This window comes from Suricata suricatta, chromosome 9 (genome assembly GCF_006229205.1).
Source record: "Suricata suricatta isolate VVHF042 chromosome 9, meerkat_22Aug2017_6uvM2_HiC, whole genome shotgun sequence".
NCBI lineage: Eukaryota > Metazoa > Chordata > Mammalia > Carnivora > Herpestidae > Suricata > Suricata suricatta.
In genome coordinates, this window is record NC_043708.1 from 41,041,132 (window position 1) to 41,060,328 (window position 19,197).

The following is a 19,197-nucleotide window of genomic DNA, read 5'->3' on the forward strand; positions in this document are numbered from 1 at the left end:
TTTTGACAGATTTGCTGAAAGGTTCTATCTATCTCCATGATTATCTCAGAATGGACATTGTAAACAGGAATTCCTATTGGTTTGGATTATGTCCTCTGCATATGAAAAATGGCTGGGATAGTAAATTCTTCTTTTGTCACAGGTATTACTCTCTTCTCTTACTGCATTACGGAGGACATTGTGCTCCCTTCTTACTATTTTTCTCTACTGTCATTCTTAGAGTCTTCTTTTTGGGCAGATTACCATTATGGGAGAGTTCTTTGTTTAACCAGGGTCAATTCCCCTTCATTCAGCAAATGTTTGTTGAGTACCCATTAAATTCAAGATACGTTGCCAAGATTAATGAGGCTGCATGTCTCAACGGCATGCCATAGAAATATTAATCCTCTGAGATGTGCTGCAAGAAACCCAAAATGGTTTAGAGGCCAAATAAGTTTTGGAAATGGGCATACTTTGTTTCATTAGAGGTTTACAACATACACTGGTATATTAAAGACTGTTAATATTTTCTACTGCTTGTTAACTTTGTGAATCCCATGGAGCATACTTTGGGAAATATTTAATTACATATAGAACTTGCCTTTATAATTAAATAAAGGGAGAGAATATAGATATGTAACTATGTACACTTGAAATGAAGTTGTAAATGGTGTCAAATACAAAGTGCCATAGGAGTTGAGAAGACGGAAAGATTACCTCTAGAAGTGGGAAAAGATTAAGAGGTGGCATTTGAATGATGTATGAAGGATCTATTAGATTTGAGTTTGTGCAACTGGGTGGAGGGACTTTCTAATAAAGTAGACAATACAAGTCAAGACATAAGGAGAGGCAAGTATAGATCCTTGAGACAAGGGAAAGAGTTCCACTTTGGCTGGAGTATAGCATGCATGAAGAAGGGGAGTGGCATGTGAGGTAAATTGGGGGTTAATTGTGGAGGTCCTAAATGCCAGGCTTAGGAATTTGAGTTTTTTCTTTTCTGTGAATGTAGGTGTTTTGATAATTGTGTTTGAGGTCAAATAATTTAACTGTGGTAACAATGGTTGTTTTGACCTCCAGATTAGAATTTAAATAACCAATAACACATTTTTGCACAGGAACACATTATGTTTCTTGGATTTTGAAAGTTATAAAAGCTATTTAAACAGACTGAAAAATCTCTCTTGTTCAGTTAACTAAGTATAAGTCAACATGAGATACACAACTAAGGACTACTCCTTTACCTTCTAGCTGCTGAAATGCTACTTATTTTAGCCATATTAGCTGTTAGGTAAGTGTTTGTGGAAACTGGCTACCAATTAATTATCATATATTTGAGAAAATGTGTTTATTCCCCAAACATTTATTGAGTACTAGGACAGAAGTCATTTCAAGTACTGGAGTTAAGAGATAAGATTTGAGTTAAAAACCTAGTTGGAGGGGCGCCTGGGTGGCTCAGTTGGTTAAGCATCTGACTTCGGCTCAAGTCATGATCTCGGCAGTTCATGAGTTCAAGCCCCGCATCGAGTTCTGTGCTGACAGCTCAGAGCCTGGAGCCTGTTTCAGATTCTGTGTCATCTCTCTGTCCCTCCCTTTTTCGCACACTGTCTCTGTCCGTCTCAAAAATAAATAAACATTAAAAAGAAAAAAAAACCTAGTTGGAGGAGTGAAAGGAAAAGAACTCTTTTCTCTCAACACTCTATCATTAGTCTCAGTTATTCATTTCTGACCCCAGATGTGTGCAGATTTTACCCACAGCAGTTCAGTTTTCCAGCAGATCATGACTGGGTGTGCTACAATTCAGTAGAATTCTGACAGTGTCTTCCTGGAGTTAGCATCAGATCCCATAAATTAAGGGCTCAGTACCACAAGAATGCCGCCACATCAGATACTAGTGGCAGTCCAGGTTGTCACCTGTGCTTCTGACACACTAGCTATAAATTAGAGGTTCTCATGGCTACCTCCTCAGATTTGATAATTGGCTAGAACAGCTCACAGAACTCGGGAAAACAGTTTACTAACTGGATTATTAGTTTATTATAAAGGAATGTGACTCAGGAACAACCAGATGGAAGAGATGCATAGGGCAAGGTATAGAGGAAGGAGCATAGCTCTCTCATGCCCTCCCTGGGTGCAGGACCCACCCTCCCAGCACTTTGATATATTCAGCAACCTGGATGCTGTCTAACCCCGTACTTTAGAGATTTTTATAGAGGCTTTAATTACATAGGAATAATCAATTATTAACTCAGTTAATTCAGGAATAGAGGGGCTTCTAATCATGCTTGATCTTTCTGGTGACCAGCCCCCATCCAGGAGCCCTGTTGCTTCAGTAGAACGAAAGACACTTCTACCACCCAGGAAATTCTAAGATTTAGGAGCTCTGTGTCTGGAACCAGCATCAGAGACCAAATATTAGAACAAAAGATGCCCCTAGCACATTTTTCACTTAGGAAAAAACAAAGGTTTTAGGAGCTGTAGTAAGGAGCTAAGCACAAAGACTAAAATATATATTTCTTTAAAAATGTATATGTGTTTTTTATTATATTACAGTATCACAGGGAGACATATATTAACAGATAATACATTGTAGGACAAGTACAGCATCTCTTCCTGGGATAATTAGGAAAGATATCATATAGTAATGACATATAAACTGGGTATTGATAGATGACTAGGAACTTTTCAAGCAGAAGAAGGGCATTCCAAGGCAGAGAGAGAAGTGACTAATTTTTAAGGTGAGCTATGTTCAGGAAAACATTGAGTTGAGAAGAGATCGGGTCTGTATATGCATGTTTTAGGCATGTAGAGTTCATAGCAAGGCATTCAGACCACAGAGGCAGTTCGAGGGAATCTTTGACAAAGCCTTTTAGGCCATGCTTATGGGGGCTGACATGACTTTTATGGGGGGGGGTAGGAGTGGAGAGGCAGATAATTTTAATGTTATTGTGAAGAATGGTCTTCAATGAGGAAGAGATTGTTAGCTGGGAAAATAGTGGTCATACCGTACCAGGCATAGTTCTTGTCTAGGCAGGTGAAATTCTGACCTAATTCAGTGGGGACAGAGAAAACGAAATTTGGGAATTAACTGAGGAGTTAATTCCAGATTTATGAAGTTGGAAAAGTTGGTGGTTGGTGACTCATTAACAGCGACAGAGAAAATAGGAAGGACCCTTTCAGGGGGAAGGGATCATGTATTCAATTTTTAAACCTATATTTTAAATTTTTAGTAAGGCGTCCTGGTGAAGAAGTCCAGAAGGCAGTTGGAAATAGGAATTAGTATCTTAGGAAGAGACCACAGGTGGAGATAACAAATTATTATGAGAATCTTCATCTGAGAATGGATGACATTTTTATCCCTTTCTATTATATGATCTTGGACAAGTTACCTGACCTTTCTGGCCCTGTTTTCTTATCTGTAAAATGAGGATAGTAATAGTGTCTACCTTCGAGAGTTATTTTGAAGATTAAATAAATTGATGTTTGAACTGCCATTAGAGTAGTAGCTTTTTAAAATTAATATTGGTTAGTGGGTTGAGAAGAGGACTAGATAGATTGAGAATAGATCAGAGAGGGGGCGCCTGGGTGGCTCATTCAGTTAAGCAGCTGACTTCAGCTCAGGTCATGATCTCACAGTTCGTGAGTTCAAGTCCCGTGTGAGGCTCTGTGCCTGGAGCCAGCTTCTGATTCTGTGTCTCCCTCACTCTCTGACCATCACCTGCTCATGTTCTGTGTCTCTCTCTCTCCAAAAAAAAAAAAAAAAAAAGACTAGGTCAGAGAGAAAAAGCCTTCAAAGGAGACTTAGAAGAAATAATCCTAGAGAGAGGAGATCACACTAGGGGGAGAATTACAAAAAGGTGGAGGTAGGGTCAATGCTGCCTTCTTGAATCTAGGCAGGCCTATAACTATAGTAGAAGTGATGCTGTATGATTTCCAAGGTAAGGTCCTAAAAGGTGATATGCTTGACCTTCTTTGGATTCCCCCTCTTAGAACCCAGCAGCTCTGCCACATAGCCCAATGAGCGAACCAAGGCTTTCAGCTCCGACTGAACTCCTAGCCCATAGTCAACATCAATTTGCTAGCTTGAAAGTCCCAAGTTGAACTGCTTTAGCAGATGTGATATGGAACAGAGATGAGATTTTCCTGCTGAGCCCTGCCCAAATAGCAGATTTGTGAACAAAATAATCATCATCGTTATTTTAAGTCACTAATTTATTGGAGTCATTATACTGCAAATTTAAGTATTTTGTAGTGTGAATTCTCCAGTCAAACCAACTTGGTAGTGAACTTTTGAAATGAACAAATCTTTAAGTGGAGGATCATTTATTGACTGTGTATGTGTAATTAGTGTAAAATATTGAGTTACTGCTATGTTCAGGAGTTGAGTGGTATATAGTTTAAAAGTTTTGATTGCTAAAAGTTTATGTATATAAGATATTTTAAAAACTTGTACTATTCTGATGCTATTTTCTTTCCTTGGAATGGAAATATGAAAATAGGAATAACAGAATATAGTTAACTACATCATATATATACATATATGTATGTATGTATACACGTTTTTGTTAAGAATATGGTGAATCAAAAAAATCAGCAATTCCTTGGATCCACTTGTTTACTTTTATCCCAGAGGCATTTATTAATGCCTGTAATATATTGAATATGTAAATTGGTAAATGCTTTTACTTTGATTTGAATGCTAATGTAAGATTTTATTAGATACTTTGTGATAATTTTCATGGTCTTTATATAAATTTAAAAGACACCATAATAGAATGGAAAAATCTCTGGTTAGAATACTGGGTTAATACCTTGACAAGACTTAAATTTCATTGCCTCAGTTACTTATATGTAAAAAGCAGTTGAATGGACTAGGATAAGATGATATTTAATGACCATTCTGGCTTAAAAATTTTTAAACCTAATTCTATGATTCATTTGAGACTGGTATAAAAAAATGTGGTAATGTTCTGTTACCTTTCTCTTTGGGGCATGCAAATCAGATACTACTTTACTGTTAAGAGTGAGATATACTCTATTCTGAAAAAAGATTTTGTGTAAGAGAAACAAAAATATTTCATAGAAGTCTAAAGTACCAGCATATAATTGTCTTCAAAACAGTCTGCTAATATAATTAATTGGCTAATTTTAATCATAGTTTAAAGAGCTGCCATCTCCTTTAAGATGGATATTAAAAATGACTTGTAAAAAAATAAAACTAGGGCGCCCGGGTGGCTCAGTCAGTTAAGCATCTGACTTCGGCTCAGATCATGATCTCACGTTTGTGGGTTCAATCCCCGCATTGGGCTCTGTGCTGACAGCTCAGAGCCTGGAGCCTGCTTCAGATTCTGTGTCTCCCTCTCTCTCTGCCCTTCCCTGCTCATGCTCTGTCTCCCTCTGTATCAAAAATAAATAAAACATTAAAAAAAAACTATTCCTCTCATAGTGTTGCAGGGAGTCTTCAGACTTAACCTTTATAAAGTTTGCCTTAGTTCTATTTAAGTGTCTTAAAAAAGATTTTTTTTTTAATGTTTATTTTTGAGAGAAAGACAATGAGCACAGTGGTCGGGGGTGGGGGGGTGGGGACAGAGAGAGGGAGACACAGAATCTGAAGCAGGCTTCGGGCTGTGAGCTGTCAGTGTAGAGCCCTACGCAGGGCTTGAACTTATGGACTGCGAGATCATGACCTGAGCTGAAGGCAACACTTAACCGACTGAGCCACCCAGGTGCCCCTGTATTTAAAATGTCTTCATGTGCTTTGTCTTCCTACCTTTCCATAGGTAGAATGAATCCATTTTGCCAGCCTGACACAAAATGAAATATTTTGTAGTGCTTTAAAAAAAACCAGTACTCAATAAATGTAATTCATTTATTAATCTATCATAAAACACATAGAGTCTCATGAAAACCAAATCAAATGGGGTTAAAAAGAGGAGACTAAATGTAGTAAAACTCATTTAGTTCTAGTGCTAGAATTGCATAATGCTCATATTTATTAGTTTCTGATAAAATTTTGATTTTATACTACCACAGAATGCCTGTCATTATTTTTGAGGTGTGGGGTGGTAGTACTGCTTTTCTGATTTTGTAGGAATGGATCAGGGCTTGATTTTCAAGATCCTCTGCAGGGGATTTGACCATGGTCCTAACTAGCAAGTGTTTTGACTTAGTGTGCATCTGTGGTGCTCAACATTATTCCATTGACCACAGTTGGAAAGCAAGAAATACATGACAGATGCTGCCTCTTTTCAGTGTAAGTGTGGAGAAGAGTGAAACTTATGAAAGTTATTGTAAAACAATGAATGATAGTAGTATATTGTTCTGTGTTGTGATTTGAATATCTAAGCCTCTTAGGGGTTTAAAGAGTGAAGAAATCAGTGGAGGTCATGTAGGGAAGGAACTCTTCAAGGAGGAAATAGTAATTATATAAAGGTGTTTAAATTGTTGGAGGAGACAGAGTAGTCTTGTGGGATGAGTTAACCTGGCCATATGTAAGGAAGGAGAAGTAGCATGGATATGAAGAGAAGACTGAAATAGGCTGATGCTAGTGTGGCTGTTCATTTTGGGGAGCAAAGAAATTGGGTAGGAAATGTAAGAGAAGACTCATAAGGGTAGACAGAAGAGTGTGAACTTGATAGTTGAGGAATTGCACAGGGAAGTTTCTGACTAAAAGAAAGCAGTGCCTTTTTAAAAAAATTTTATTTTCTAATGTTTGTTTATTTTTGAGAGAGAGAGAGAGAGAGAGAGAGAGAGAGAGAGAGAGAGAGAGAGAATATGAGCAAGTGATGGGCAGAGACAGAGGGGAGACACAGAATCCAAAGCAGGCTCCAGGCTTGAACTCGCCAACCATGAGATTATGACCTGAGCTGAAGTCAGATGCTTAACCAACTGAGCCACTCAGGCGCCCCAGAAAGCAGTGTTTTAAGGATTAGTTTGGCATGGTATGCACAATAAATTTAAGAAAAATACCTTATAGGTAGTACTTTAACCCATGGAATTGTCAGCTAAATAGGATACAGAAATACTTCTTTCTGAAATCCTTGGAGCCTTAATTTTTAATTAATTAATATTTATTTTTTTACCTAGGCTAGGGCAAAATATTACAGTTTCTTTAAACTTGTGATTGGTTGTAACACATTGTATTGGATCTGTTTTGGGAAAGGATGCGAGAAGAAAATATAAAAATTCTGTTTTCTCAATGTTAAATTAGGGATTTATGTTCCTGTTCAAGGGCTTGATGTCTTTGTTTTTAATAGAAATAACTACAAACCCCATGTTTTTCTTACAGTTGGTAGCATTTGTAAAAAATAAATAAATAAGACCAACACAATAATGAATTACATAACGTTGAATTTAATATAATAGCATTTTAGCCTATAGTGCATACTTCTTAGGTTTTTGGTTTTGTTGGGACAAGTTTTGCTTTTAATTACTATAGTGAAATAGAAGGTAAAGACATAACTTTGTCAGGTTTGTGAAATTCTAAAGGATTTTTAGGAGAAATATTTACATGTATTTTTGAACATCCTAACGGTATGACTTGGTCTTTTGGAGGTCTTAGAATCTGTTAATTTGGCTATCTCTCTTATTGTAAATGCCTTTGCAGCAAGATTAAGTATTAGAGAGCAAGTTATTGGGATTCATTTGGTTTTATAAGCAGAAAGGGTTTTGTTTGGTTTTGCTTTTTTGGACTTTTATTCCATTGGGGGCTGTAGTTGATTTATCTTAAACTCTAGTGATAATTTGATTGCCGCTGAGATGAAATCTGTGCTTTGCTTCCAGGATACTCTTCTCTCCTGAGTTTTCCTCCTCCTCCTTTAGTTCCTCCTACTTTTCTATTTTGTTGGATCCTTTTCCTTCATCTGTCTCTGAATGTTGTTGGCATACTCTTCTCCTTCCTAAATTTCATCTAGTTCTGAGATTTTAAATAACTCTAAATATATATTTAGCTCTAGTTTCTTCCCTGTAATACAAACTTGTTTTTTTAATAATGTGTTCTATATTTGCACTTACCGTATATCTAACAGGTCTTCACAGCAGATCATGTGCAAAACAGAACTCATTTCTTCACTCCATTTTCCATCTCTTCACAGTCTCAGTAAATGACATCACCCACCACACAGTTGTTCAGGCTGCATTCCTCCATGAATAATCATTATTTCTTTTTTAACTTTGTCTCCACATCCAATCCAGCAATTTGTATGAATACATCCTTTAAAATGTCATGAACCTGATCATTCCTTAGCCCTTCACCACTGTCACTTCTGTTTGAGCCATTATCATCATCTCTCCGTTGGGCTAATACAATGTAGCAGGTTGAGTTCTCTGAAAAGCAGACTTTGAGACAGAGTTTAGTGTGCAGAATATTTATTAGGAGGTACCCTTCACAAATAAGTATCTGTGAAAGGGCAGGGAAAGGATGCAAGATTGGGTGTATGGAGAAATATAGTTACAGTGCTGGCCCAATGAGAGTATTTTTGGCCTCTAGGGTGAGTTCTGAAACAAAAATGAACTGTCAGAGTTGTCCTGCTTTAGACCAAAAGTGTCCCTATCTTAGTCATTGATATAGACTGCACTGAGAAAGATATGCTATTGAATGAATTGGTTCTCTGCAATTGAGGTGATCTCTGAAAATACTGTCAGCTGAGGTCTCTCTACTGACAGCACAGCACTGCTAGCAGCTAGAACAAGTCCCTCCTTGAAGGGAGATCTATATAGTACATCAGTGTGTCCAACACAGACCACTCCTGTGCCACCAGAGTCTACTTTTTCATACACATTTGAGGAGCAGCTCCTTTGGCATTCCAGTTGGGAGGAAAATTAGAAGATTAGTGGGATGAACTGTGGTTTCTGCTATTGTGACTGGTTTCAGGTTGCAACTGATACTCAATTCTCTGTTTCCCTGCTCTGTTCTCCATTCTAATACCCCCTTACTTTCAGCTAGTGCCTCCACTATTCCTGGTGACTTAACTGGTTACCATACCCGTCTTTGGCCAGGGTTGCTACACTTGTTTGTGTACTTTCAGAATTGGTCAAAGGAGTACCAAGAGATCTCCATGAAGATATCTGTGTGTCACAAATATTGTCCCTGCACCCTGCATCCTGGTGATCAGAATCCATTGTCTCTGCCAAGATGGTCACTCTTCTTCTTGCCTTTTATTCTCTGAATATAAGCAGCCAGAGTGCCCAGGCATCACTTGTAGTTATAGTGTAATGCGACTCTTACTATATTCCCAGGCGATCAGGGCTTCTAACCCTGTAGACTCCAGAATTGTGGGAATAGCAAGCACAAATTGAGAGTCATTATGATCAGGACCACTTCTCCTTTAATGCTTTTTTTCTCAGACTCCTGTTTTACCTGCAGGAACACAGCACCATATAACGGTGTGGTTTTTTTTTTTAAGTTTATTTATTTTGAAAGAAAGAGAGAGAACACGCACAAGTGGTGTAGAGGCAGAGAGAGGGAGAGAGAATTCCAAGCTATCAGCACAGAGCCTGACACGGGGCTCAAACTCATGAACCATGAGATCATGACCTGAGTGGAGAACAAGAAGAGTTGGATGCTTAACCAACTGAGTGACCCAGGCACCCTTCATATAAAGATTTTAAATTCAGAATATATACTGCATCTTGGGGAATAATGCTCCATTTTTATTGAGTTTTTGTCTCTGAACTGGCACTTCAGCTATGCCTTCAGCAGACTGCTCCAGTGCCCTGTTAGATTAGCAGCTTCTGCTTGGTGTGGTTTGTGAGATGACCAGTGGATCCTTGGTTACCTCGTTTGCTGTAAAATGGGTCCGTTGTTCTGATGTGATATGTGGGATCCAGCACCACAAGAACAAACACTCCCTCTGAGGAGAGGCATACCCAACTTGAATGTTTCTATTCTTGTCAGAATGAATTACTCATCCAAAATGGAAAAGAACCAAGTTATCAGCTTTCCACTAGTGGTTGATTAGTAGTCTTCTTGAAGGGTGGGGTTGTTTCAAGGCCTCAGAGTTGGTTTCTGTCACTGTTAGGTAAGATATTCAGCTTTGGATCAGCCTTGGTAAGTAGGACCTCATGCTGTTGGGGCCATGTTGTCTTTGTATTGTATTCTTTCTGTTCATGTCCCCAGTGTGCCAGTGCTGGGCAAAGACTGGCTGATGTCAACTGGCAGAATCATTTTGTCTACTTGGTTGTTTGATTCTTCTTCCGTGGTGGATGTTAACATGTGATTCAGTGATCTTCACATTCTTTGCCCACTTTCATGTATCCATGCACATGCCTCTATCCCAGATTCCTCCATCTTCAGTCTTCCAGTCTTTGTCCTCTCATAGCCAGGCCCTTTACCATTGTCTGTAAGTCCATATATATTTTAACCTAAGGTCAGTTCTCCATCTGCCCAAGTTGATGGCCAGGTGTATATACCAAAACATTGCATATTGAGAGGATTTTTTCTTGCCACTGAATTTCAAAGCCTCTCCTGAATGAAGTTTTAATTGCAGCTGCTGTCCATTTTTAGTTAGCACCCACATGCCTAGCCAACTCTCCATGAGCCAAGGTCAGGCTGTTTCCTTCTCCATCAGCAGGTTATAAGAGATGCCCCATAAAACTATACATGTAAATTGAAGAAGAGAAGCTAGCCCAATAATGGTAGAAGGGAGTTTGGGCTTTCTACTTAGGCAGTTTGCTTTCTGGTCCTGTTCATGTTTGCTTCTAGGTCTACCACATCCATCTTAAGTTGAATAGTTTCTCAGTCCACTTGACATAGTATCTTGGTGAATCTTTTAGAACCCAGCTCATGCTATGTAAGTTCTGGATGCATGTTCACTTCCTGCTCTGTGGTTAGGTGTGTTGTCTCTACCAGGTCTAGTAGCACACTGGGGATTATTTCTTAAAAGGTGTGTAATTCTCTGCCGTAGATGGCATGATCTTGCTTTATTATCTGTCAGTTTGTGTTGTGATTATTCACTGAGGCTTGCCACAACTCCACATGCATCATTTCCCAGTACTGATACCTTTAATACTTTGTTAAGCACTGATTATTTTAATACCATAGGGTCTGCAAAGTTGTATGGCCCCCATTTCTGCAGAGCCCTTTCCTGTTTTTGTGTCACATGGGATATGTGCCAGAGCATGTGTGCTCTGCATATAGAGCCTGGAAAGTCATACCAGGTATTGTGTATCCTTCCTTATGGTGGGAGATGCAAGGTACAATAATTGTTCTTTACTTTGGGTGAAATGTCCTGGCAGGCCCCTGACTGCCTTAAACTTTTACTGAGTCAGTGTGCCCTTGAATCTTTGTATGGTATATATATGAGTACATGTATCTTACCCAGACTTCTCCAATAATATCAGTTGTGTATGATTGATCAGTTAGTTCTGCAGAATTTCCATGTGGTACAGATCATGTCTTGAAGCAAAGGTGTAAATGTATACCATTGTCAGTTCTATGTGACTGTGAACTGTCTGATCCTCTTCTTTTTTTTTAAATAGGGATAGAAAATAATGTATTTGCCAAATCATTGGCCATATACCATGAGGCTTGGAGAAACTATATCTGGCTTGACAGACGTAATGGGCTACTTTTTGGTTGATTTTGGGATAAATACCTTTCAGGATTTGTCTGATTTCAGTAAAGCCCAGACTGATGAACAAATTAGAAAAATATGGGGAATATTGCCCAAACATCCTTTAGATAAGGGGTTGGCAAACGTACAGCCCCTGGGATAGAGACCTGTTTTAAAGTTTCATTGATGCACAACTATGCCCATTTGTTTATGTAGTATCTATGGTTACATTTGTACTGTGGCTATAGAATTGAATGGTTGTAAGAAAGATTATAAAATACTTACTATCTGGCTTTGTAAGAAAAAAATTTGCTGATCCTTGCTTAGAGCTTGAAGAATGCCACTAAATTTTACCATTCCACTTGATTTACTACATTGAGTACGGAGGGGCAATTTCAGAGACATCTTGGACTTCCCTACTCTTAAAGCTCTTACTCTATAGACCCAAGGGCCCACTGTGGCAGTTATGTCAGCCATCAAGTGTGTCTTCCCTCATACATGTTTGTGGCCTGGGGAAATGGCCAGTAGTTGGGCTCATGGACCCATTGTATCAAGGATGAGCTGGATCTTGACTGTCATGTGTCCTCATTCTCTTGAAGTCCATGATGCTTGGAGTCCATCAAGTATTGGTATCAGCTGGGATTCTGTATACAATAGGCCTCAAAATGTTTGAATATTCCCCTTTTCCTTGTGTACAGTTAGTTATTCAAGTAAATGATTGTGCCCCTTTTTGTGGGGGAGGAATATTAGAATCATTACTGCATATACTTGCTAGCATATTGCATAGTCCTTCCTCCTGGGAACCTGGCCTTTTCTTCAGTTGTAGCTGGAAGTATATCAAAGTGCATCCAGTAAGCTCTGGGCTCTGCTACCTCTTTTGTACCTTATGCACAACTGTTCTCTCCTTCATTCACTCTGCTAGTTACACTGGTCTCTTGTTATTGCTCGCATACTATTTGTTCTTCGTACTTGGAGCGTTCCTTTCCTAGATGGCTTATTCCTTAGCTGCATTCAGGTCTTTGTTCAAACTTTATTTTCTTGGGCCTCGTCTGATCACTTTTACCAAAATAACCATTTTAGTCCATCACTCTGTATCCTTTTTAGTTTTCTTTATAGTTCTTATTTATCATGTATCTGCTCATTTGTCTGTCACTCCTTTTCAAGGTATTCAAATGGGGAGAGAGTTTCCCCTACCTTGTTGACTGATATTTCCTTGGTTCGTAGAATAGTCAGTAACATCTAGTAGGCTCTCAATGAATATTTGTTGAATGAAGGAATATTTTATTTTGAGAAAACTGAAATATTTCATGTGAAAAATTCTAATTTTCTCCATGTCGGTAGATTTGTCTGTTGATATATTAATTTGGGGGCATATATCATTTACTAAAACTGGTATATTGATATTAATGAATAGTGTAACATTTAATTGAAAATTGCAACTACTGAATATTAAATGAAATTAACACATGACAACATTTATTATTAAGTATTTACATAGGTATACATGTGCAAAAGAACGACAGGGAAGAGGAACATTACTAGGTAAAGCTATTTAATGGAAGTATTGTGAAGTTTTGGAAGAGCTGACTACTTCCTAATTAATTTAGCCTATTTTGAAGAAAAAACTATATTTTGCCAAAACTGAAAACTTGAACCTTTGAAATCAGATAAATCTATATGATCTTGGATTAAATAACCTTTTTGTATCACATAATTTCATAGGTACAAAATGGATCAATATTAATAAAACCTACCTTGCATTAAATGAGATTAAGTGAGTAAAGTGTTAGGTACATAATAAACACTCAAAAATTAGCTGCTGTCAGTATTTTATTATTATTTAGGAATATTTCATATGCTTGTCAGATTTTCTGAAGTTTCTAGGTAGCTCAGTTTCTAAAGATCTAAGTGTTAGCTCTAAATATAACTTTCTTTATCTTGAATCAGTGTTTCCCAATTTATATGTAAATTAAGAATTATTAGACATACGTCAGCTTTTGTTTGAACAGAAATGAAGTCAACTAGAGAGAAGTATGATTATCTAAATGATGATATGTTAGCTAAATGAGTTAATTGTGTTTCAGAGGGTCAAAATTTTTCCTTTGCGGGATATCTGATTCATTTTTAGGATTTAATTCTCAAACATGTCAATACATGGATAAACTGATTTTTTTTTTAAGTAGCTAAAAATATTCTTTACTTTCCATGCCTTCATTGTATCAGATAGCTTATAAGAGAGAAACTGGATTAGTATGACTGCGATTTTTCAGTTATTTGATCACTATAAAAGAGCCTTTTATAGGTAAAATATAAAAAGTCCTTAAAATTTTTTAATGTCTGTGTGTTCTTATTGCTTAGTGTTTACTTTTTTTAGCAGTCTGCGATATTAATGGTCGTAAAGGCTGTATGGTTTTCTTATAAAATATGAGCCAGTTTGAAAGTTGATATTGGATCTTATGTACAGATCAGTTGTCTGAGAAAATTATTAGTTTGCATTATTGATGTGTCATACAACTAGGATATTTATAAATTTAAATAGAAAATTTCTTTCTTCTGGTCTCAGCTTAAGTGTTAAGTTTTCAGAAAGTTTACCAGTTGTAATTCCTGCGTCTTAGCAGTCTTCTGTCACTTACTGTGTTCCTGTCATCTCTGTTCCTGTTGTATAGTCTTAGAGCAGGACTTTTTTTCCCCCCTTACATTTATCACAGTTATAACTAGGTATTTCTATAATTATTTAAAACTGACATCCTTATCTAGAAAATCATTTCTATGAGGCCTTGAGGAACCCTGACTATTGAATTAAGATCTATGTTCTTCGTACCTACCGCTGTGCCCAGCACATAGCAGTTACTCAGCAAAATTTGCTGAATTAATAATGTATCCCTTTTCTGTGGCCCAGCTACCTGTTGAGGTAACAACTTACTCAGCAGTGTTAATATTATTAAAGTTTGTGCACGCATTCTTAATTTTACTTATCACATACTTTTGCATTCTTTATAATTTCTTTCCTATTAGGTTGTGAGTTTTCTGAGGTTGCAGTTTTTTAATAACATCTTTTTATTCCAAAGCCTAACAGAGTGCTTAGCACTGGAAATTTTATTGTGTAATGAATGTTTATCAATGAAATTTATTTTTAAGATATTAACAAATGGAAAATTTTGCAGATATAAGAATTCAACTGGAATCACCAGCAAATGCTGTATGTCTAAGTTACATGCTAAGTGAGAGGCAATACAGGATACCCATTTATGTGAAGGAAGATAGTATGAAAAATATGTAAACTAGTGTGTATTAGTCTAAAAAATTCAATGTCAGCTGCTAATGGTGAACATTTGAATGTTTATTTTCTTAATTGGATCATCTGCTCTAATCTTTTTTTCATAATTCTTTTTTTCTAATAAAATTTAGAAAATTTTGTATTCTGCTTTTTCCATTCATATTATATATGAATTTTTTTTCTCATGCATGATTTTTCAGCATGATTTTAACAGGAACATAGTTTTCATCCTGGAAGTTTGTCATAAATTTTCAGTAATTGTTGTATTAATAAGTATTTATATGAACAATTTTTCAGTATTATGCATAACTCAGAACATTCTACGAAAAATTTGTATTCATATCTGCTTTTCTCTTAGGATTTTAAAAGTAGAGTTATTGAGTTAAAGGGTATGAGCATTTGTAATACTGTTTATTACTAAATCATTATTTATTGCCCTCCAAAAATATTGTACCTATTAGATGAGGGTGTGAATTTCAATTTACCCTCTCCTGTATTGCATATTATAATTACCAAAAAACGAAAATACTCACTTTGCCAGTGTGTGAAGTTAAAAACAAAAGTGATAATTTGACCTCATTTGATTACTCGTGAAGTCACACATATTTCCTGTGTCTTGTATATCTTCTATAAATTGTGTCCTTTGCTCATTTTTCCATTGGGATAGTCTAACTAGTCATGATAGTGTTCTAATATTTTAATATCCTAATTTTTATCAATTTGAATTTTTAGTTGAAAAAGCCTTGTACATTTTAATGTAGATGTATTTAAATGGTAATTTAATTCTCTTTTAAGTTCTCACATAGTAGAACCTGTTTCATTTTTGCAAGTAGCATAAAGTTATCTTCCATGAAATGTCTAAAAAAAATTTTTTTTAATGTTTTTTATTTATCTTTGAGAGATAGAGAGAGATGGTGCAAGCAGAGGAGGGTCAGCCATAGAGGGAGACACAGAATCTGAAACAAGCTCCAGGCTCTGAGCTGTCAGCACAGAACCTGATGCGGGGCTCGAACCCACGAACCGCGAGATCATGACCTGAGCCAAAGCCAGATGCTTAACCAACTGAGCCACCCAAGTGCCCCTATGAAATGTTTTAAAAGAACATTTATTTTGTATACTAGGAGCCTTTTGTGGCAGATGAGTATATTGAACGACTTGTATGGAGAACCCCAGGAGGAGGCTCTCGAGGGGGACCAGAAGCTTTTGATCCCAAAAGGTGACGTAAAAATGGTTTTTTTCCCCATAGATCCAATCTAGTACAAGTGTGTGTTTGGAATAAAGGTGACTACTGAAATTCCTTTCAGCGCTTATGTAGAGGGATTTTAGTTAACAGTTGGACAATAAAGACACAAGGATTAGAAGTCAGGGATTGATTTATTTTCTTTTATATTTCTTTCATTTTAGACAAGGACTTTAACTGGAAGGAATTTTATTGTGTCATAAGAATTTAATATTTTCTCCAATTAGTAATAAATTAGAAAAGGTTGGTTCTACCTGCTAAAATAAAAATGTTGAATATGTTGTTTTAAGTATAGTTATAAATCAGTGGAACAGAAAGTCATTGTTCCCTGGAATGCACAATATAATTTTTATATAGAACCTTTATCTTTTTTACTGTTTTCTATAAAATTGGTTCTATTCTGGCAGAGATTCTGAGTGAATATCTTCATTCATATTAAAGATAATTCCTAAGATGCTATAGAGAAAATTAACATGATCATTCCTACCACAAAAATGCTTACTAATATTTTATTACGGGTGAACTGGTCATTCCTAATAATTAATCATCGATGGATTGATACATACTCTCATTTTCCTCTGTTAGGTTGTTAGAAGAATTTGTAAATCATATTCAAGAACTCCAGATAATGGATGAAAGGATTCAAAGGAAAGTAGAGAAACTAGAGCAACAGTGTCAGAAAGAAGCCAAGGAATTTGCCAAGAAGGTACAAGAGCTCCAGAAAAGCAATCAGGTAAACACTGTCTAAGCAATGAGTAGTTTATATAGATTATAATATTTTTATTCCTTTTCATTATTAACTTCTTAAAGAACTCTAGTCAAATAATAGTAACCATTGAGGTTTCTCTCAGCTGTTCCCATCCCTGGGGGAAAATGTCAGTGAATTGTTATGAGGCACTCTTAGCACAGACTTGCTGTTGATCTGTGGTTTGGGATCACAGTCACCTCTAAGAAGTACCCTTCTTAGGTTGGAGTGGTATCCAGTATATTCACAGTGCCTTCTTTGAAAAGTGACACTTTAGCCAACCTGCATTTTTAGGGGCTCATGATTAGCTTGGATATTTGGGTAATCGTTTGCATTCTCTTTTAAGCCTAAAACAAAGTAATAACAGAATAGTATTTCTGGATCACATTTTCCCCTGATCTTGGAAGTTTTACAGAAGTCATGGAGTATGTGCCCCCATGAGAATTGTAGTATAACTATGGGGAAAATGAATGCAGTACTCTTCCTCAATCCATTTTGAAGTAAAATCAAATCATAACCTGGCCCTGGGGTAAGTAGGCCCAATTTCTTAGCCATTCTTAGGTCCTAAACTGAATCTGGAATCTCTGAACCCCTTTTACAGTCTGGGCTTGATCTGGAGATTAATTGCCCTTTATAAGTGTAGTAAATGGAGGGAGCATTGTGCATTGCCTCCTCCCCGGAACTGTTGGTTCTTTAGTGTTCGGGATTAGCAAACTGATTTCTGCTCAGATTTTATTTAGTTAGATTCCTTTACTTAAGCATATCTGACTGTGAGAAAACATTTAATAAAACAGTAATTTACATAAGAAAGAATATGTGTTTTTACATAATCTGAGTGATTCTAAATACTTCTAATGCTGGTTACTCTTGGTAATAATAACAGTATTAATAGTTAGGGGTGCCTGGGTGGCTCAGTTGGTTAAGCATCCAACGTCGGCTCAGGTCAAGATCTCATGGTCCGTAAGTTCAAGCCCTGCTTCCAGCTCTGTGCTACAGCTCAGAGCCTGGAGCCTGCTTTGGATTCTGTCTCTCTCAAAAACAAATAATAAACATTAATAAAAATATTTTTAAATAGTATTAATAGTTAATCTAACAAGCTCTAGAGAGAGTCTGCTGTGCTGCTTACCTGCAACTTAACTTGCCTGTGCCTCAGTTTTTTTCATCTATAAAACTAGGGTGTTATAAAGATTAAATAAATTAATACATATAATATACTTAGAACAGTGGCTGGCCAAGGGGCAGTCCTTAGTGAATGTTTGCCGCTTCCCTCCCCCATCTTAACTTAAAGTTAGAACAAAAGTGTCATATTGAATTATCAGCAGTTTTGTTATTGGCAATTCTAAGGCATTCATTGTATAGAATTTTTGTATACCACAGGACAATCTCTGTACTCTGGGAAAAGAGGAAGAATATGTGAGGAATGTTGTACTTTTACTTCATTTAAATAATTGTTACAGTCTTTTCTGTTTTCAAAACTGAGCAAGAACCATCTTACCTTATTTCTAATCAGCTGGCATTGCTCTTCAATCAAATATTTAAAATAAATGTTAAATACTCTATTTATTTTGAGAGAGAGGGAGAAAGCACGAGCAGTGGAGGGCCAAAAAGAGAGGGGGAGAGAGAATCCTAAATAGGCTCTGTCCTGTCAGCACAGAACTGAACATGGGCCTCAGTCTCATGAACTGTGAGATCATGACCTGAGCCAAAATCAAGAGTTGGATGCTTAACCAAATGAGCCACCCCAGTGCTCCAATATTCTGTTTTTAATTAGTGGGGTTTTTTTGTTTGTTTTTTTTTTTACTTCCGACATCTTTTTGACTCCTTGTAATAGCAAGCAAATTGTCCAGATCACAAGTCCCTTTGATACTTAGTTCATTGTTTTCAGAATCATTTTTTAGGATAAATGGTGCTGGGAATGTTATTAAACAGGATACTGTTTTGTTTCTAAACAAATGTTCATGATAAAATGTTGTTTTAATAGTTAAAGGTATAGAATTGTGCAAGTTTGTTAAAAAGTTTTGAGATCATGTACTGCAGCTAATGGGCATAAGTTGTTTTTGTAGTTTACCTGTTATATAACTTCTATGTTATCTTTAGTTACCTAAAGTAGAGTAGAGATGGTGGTCTAGTTTGGATATGACTTAACTTATAAACTGGAACCTCTGATTATATTTTTTGCTTGTGCACATTTTTCCTAGGTTGCCTTCCAACATTTCCAAGAACTAGATGAACACATCAGCTATGTAGCAACCAAGGTCTGTCACCTTGGAGACCAGTTGGAAGGGGTAAACACACCTAGACAACGGGCAGTAGAGGCTCAGAAATTGATGAAATACTTTAATGAGTTTCTAGATGGAGAATTGAAATCTGATGTTTTTACAAATTCTGAAAAGGTGAGTGCTACCAG

At 36.8% G+C, this 19,197-nt stretch overlaps 1 protein-coding gene across 1 annotated transcript in view; it reads left to right on the top strand.

The window, feature by feature from the left end:
* The window catches only part of EXOC5 (exocyst complex component 5), a 55,541-nt gene that overhangs the window by 2,867 nt on the left and 33,477 nt on the right, over nucleotides 1–19,197 (top strand). The window contains exons 2-4 of the mRNA XM_029952988.1: nucleotides 15,927–16,021; nucleotides 16,631–16,778; nucleotides 18,989–19,183. Coding sequence (XP_029808848.1) covers nucleotides 15,927–16,021; nucleotides 16,631–16,778; nucleotides 18,989–19,183 — 438 coding nt within the window. The remainder of the gene's footprint in view (nucleotides 1–15,926; nucleotides 16,022–16,630; nucleotides 16,779–18,988; nucleotides 19,184–19,197) is intronic.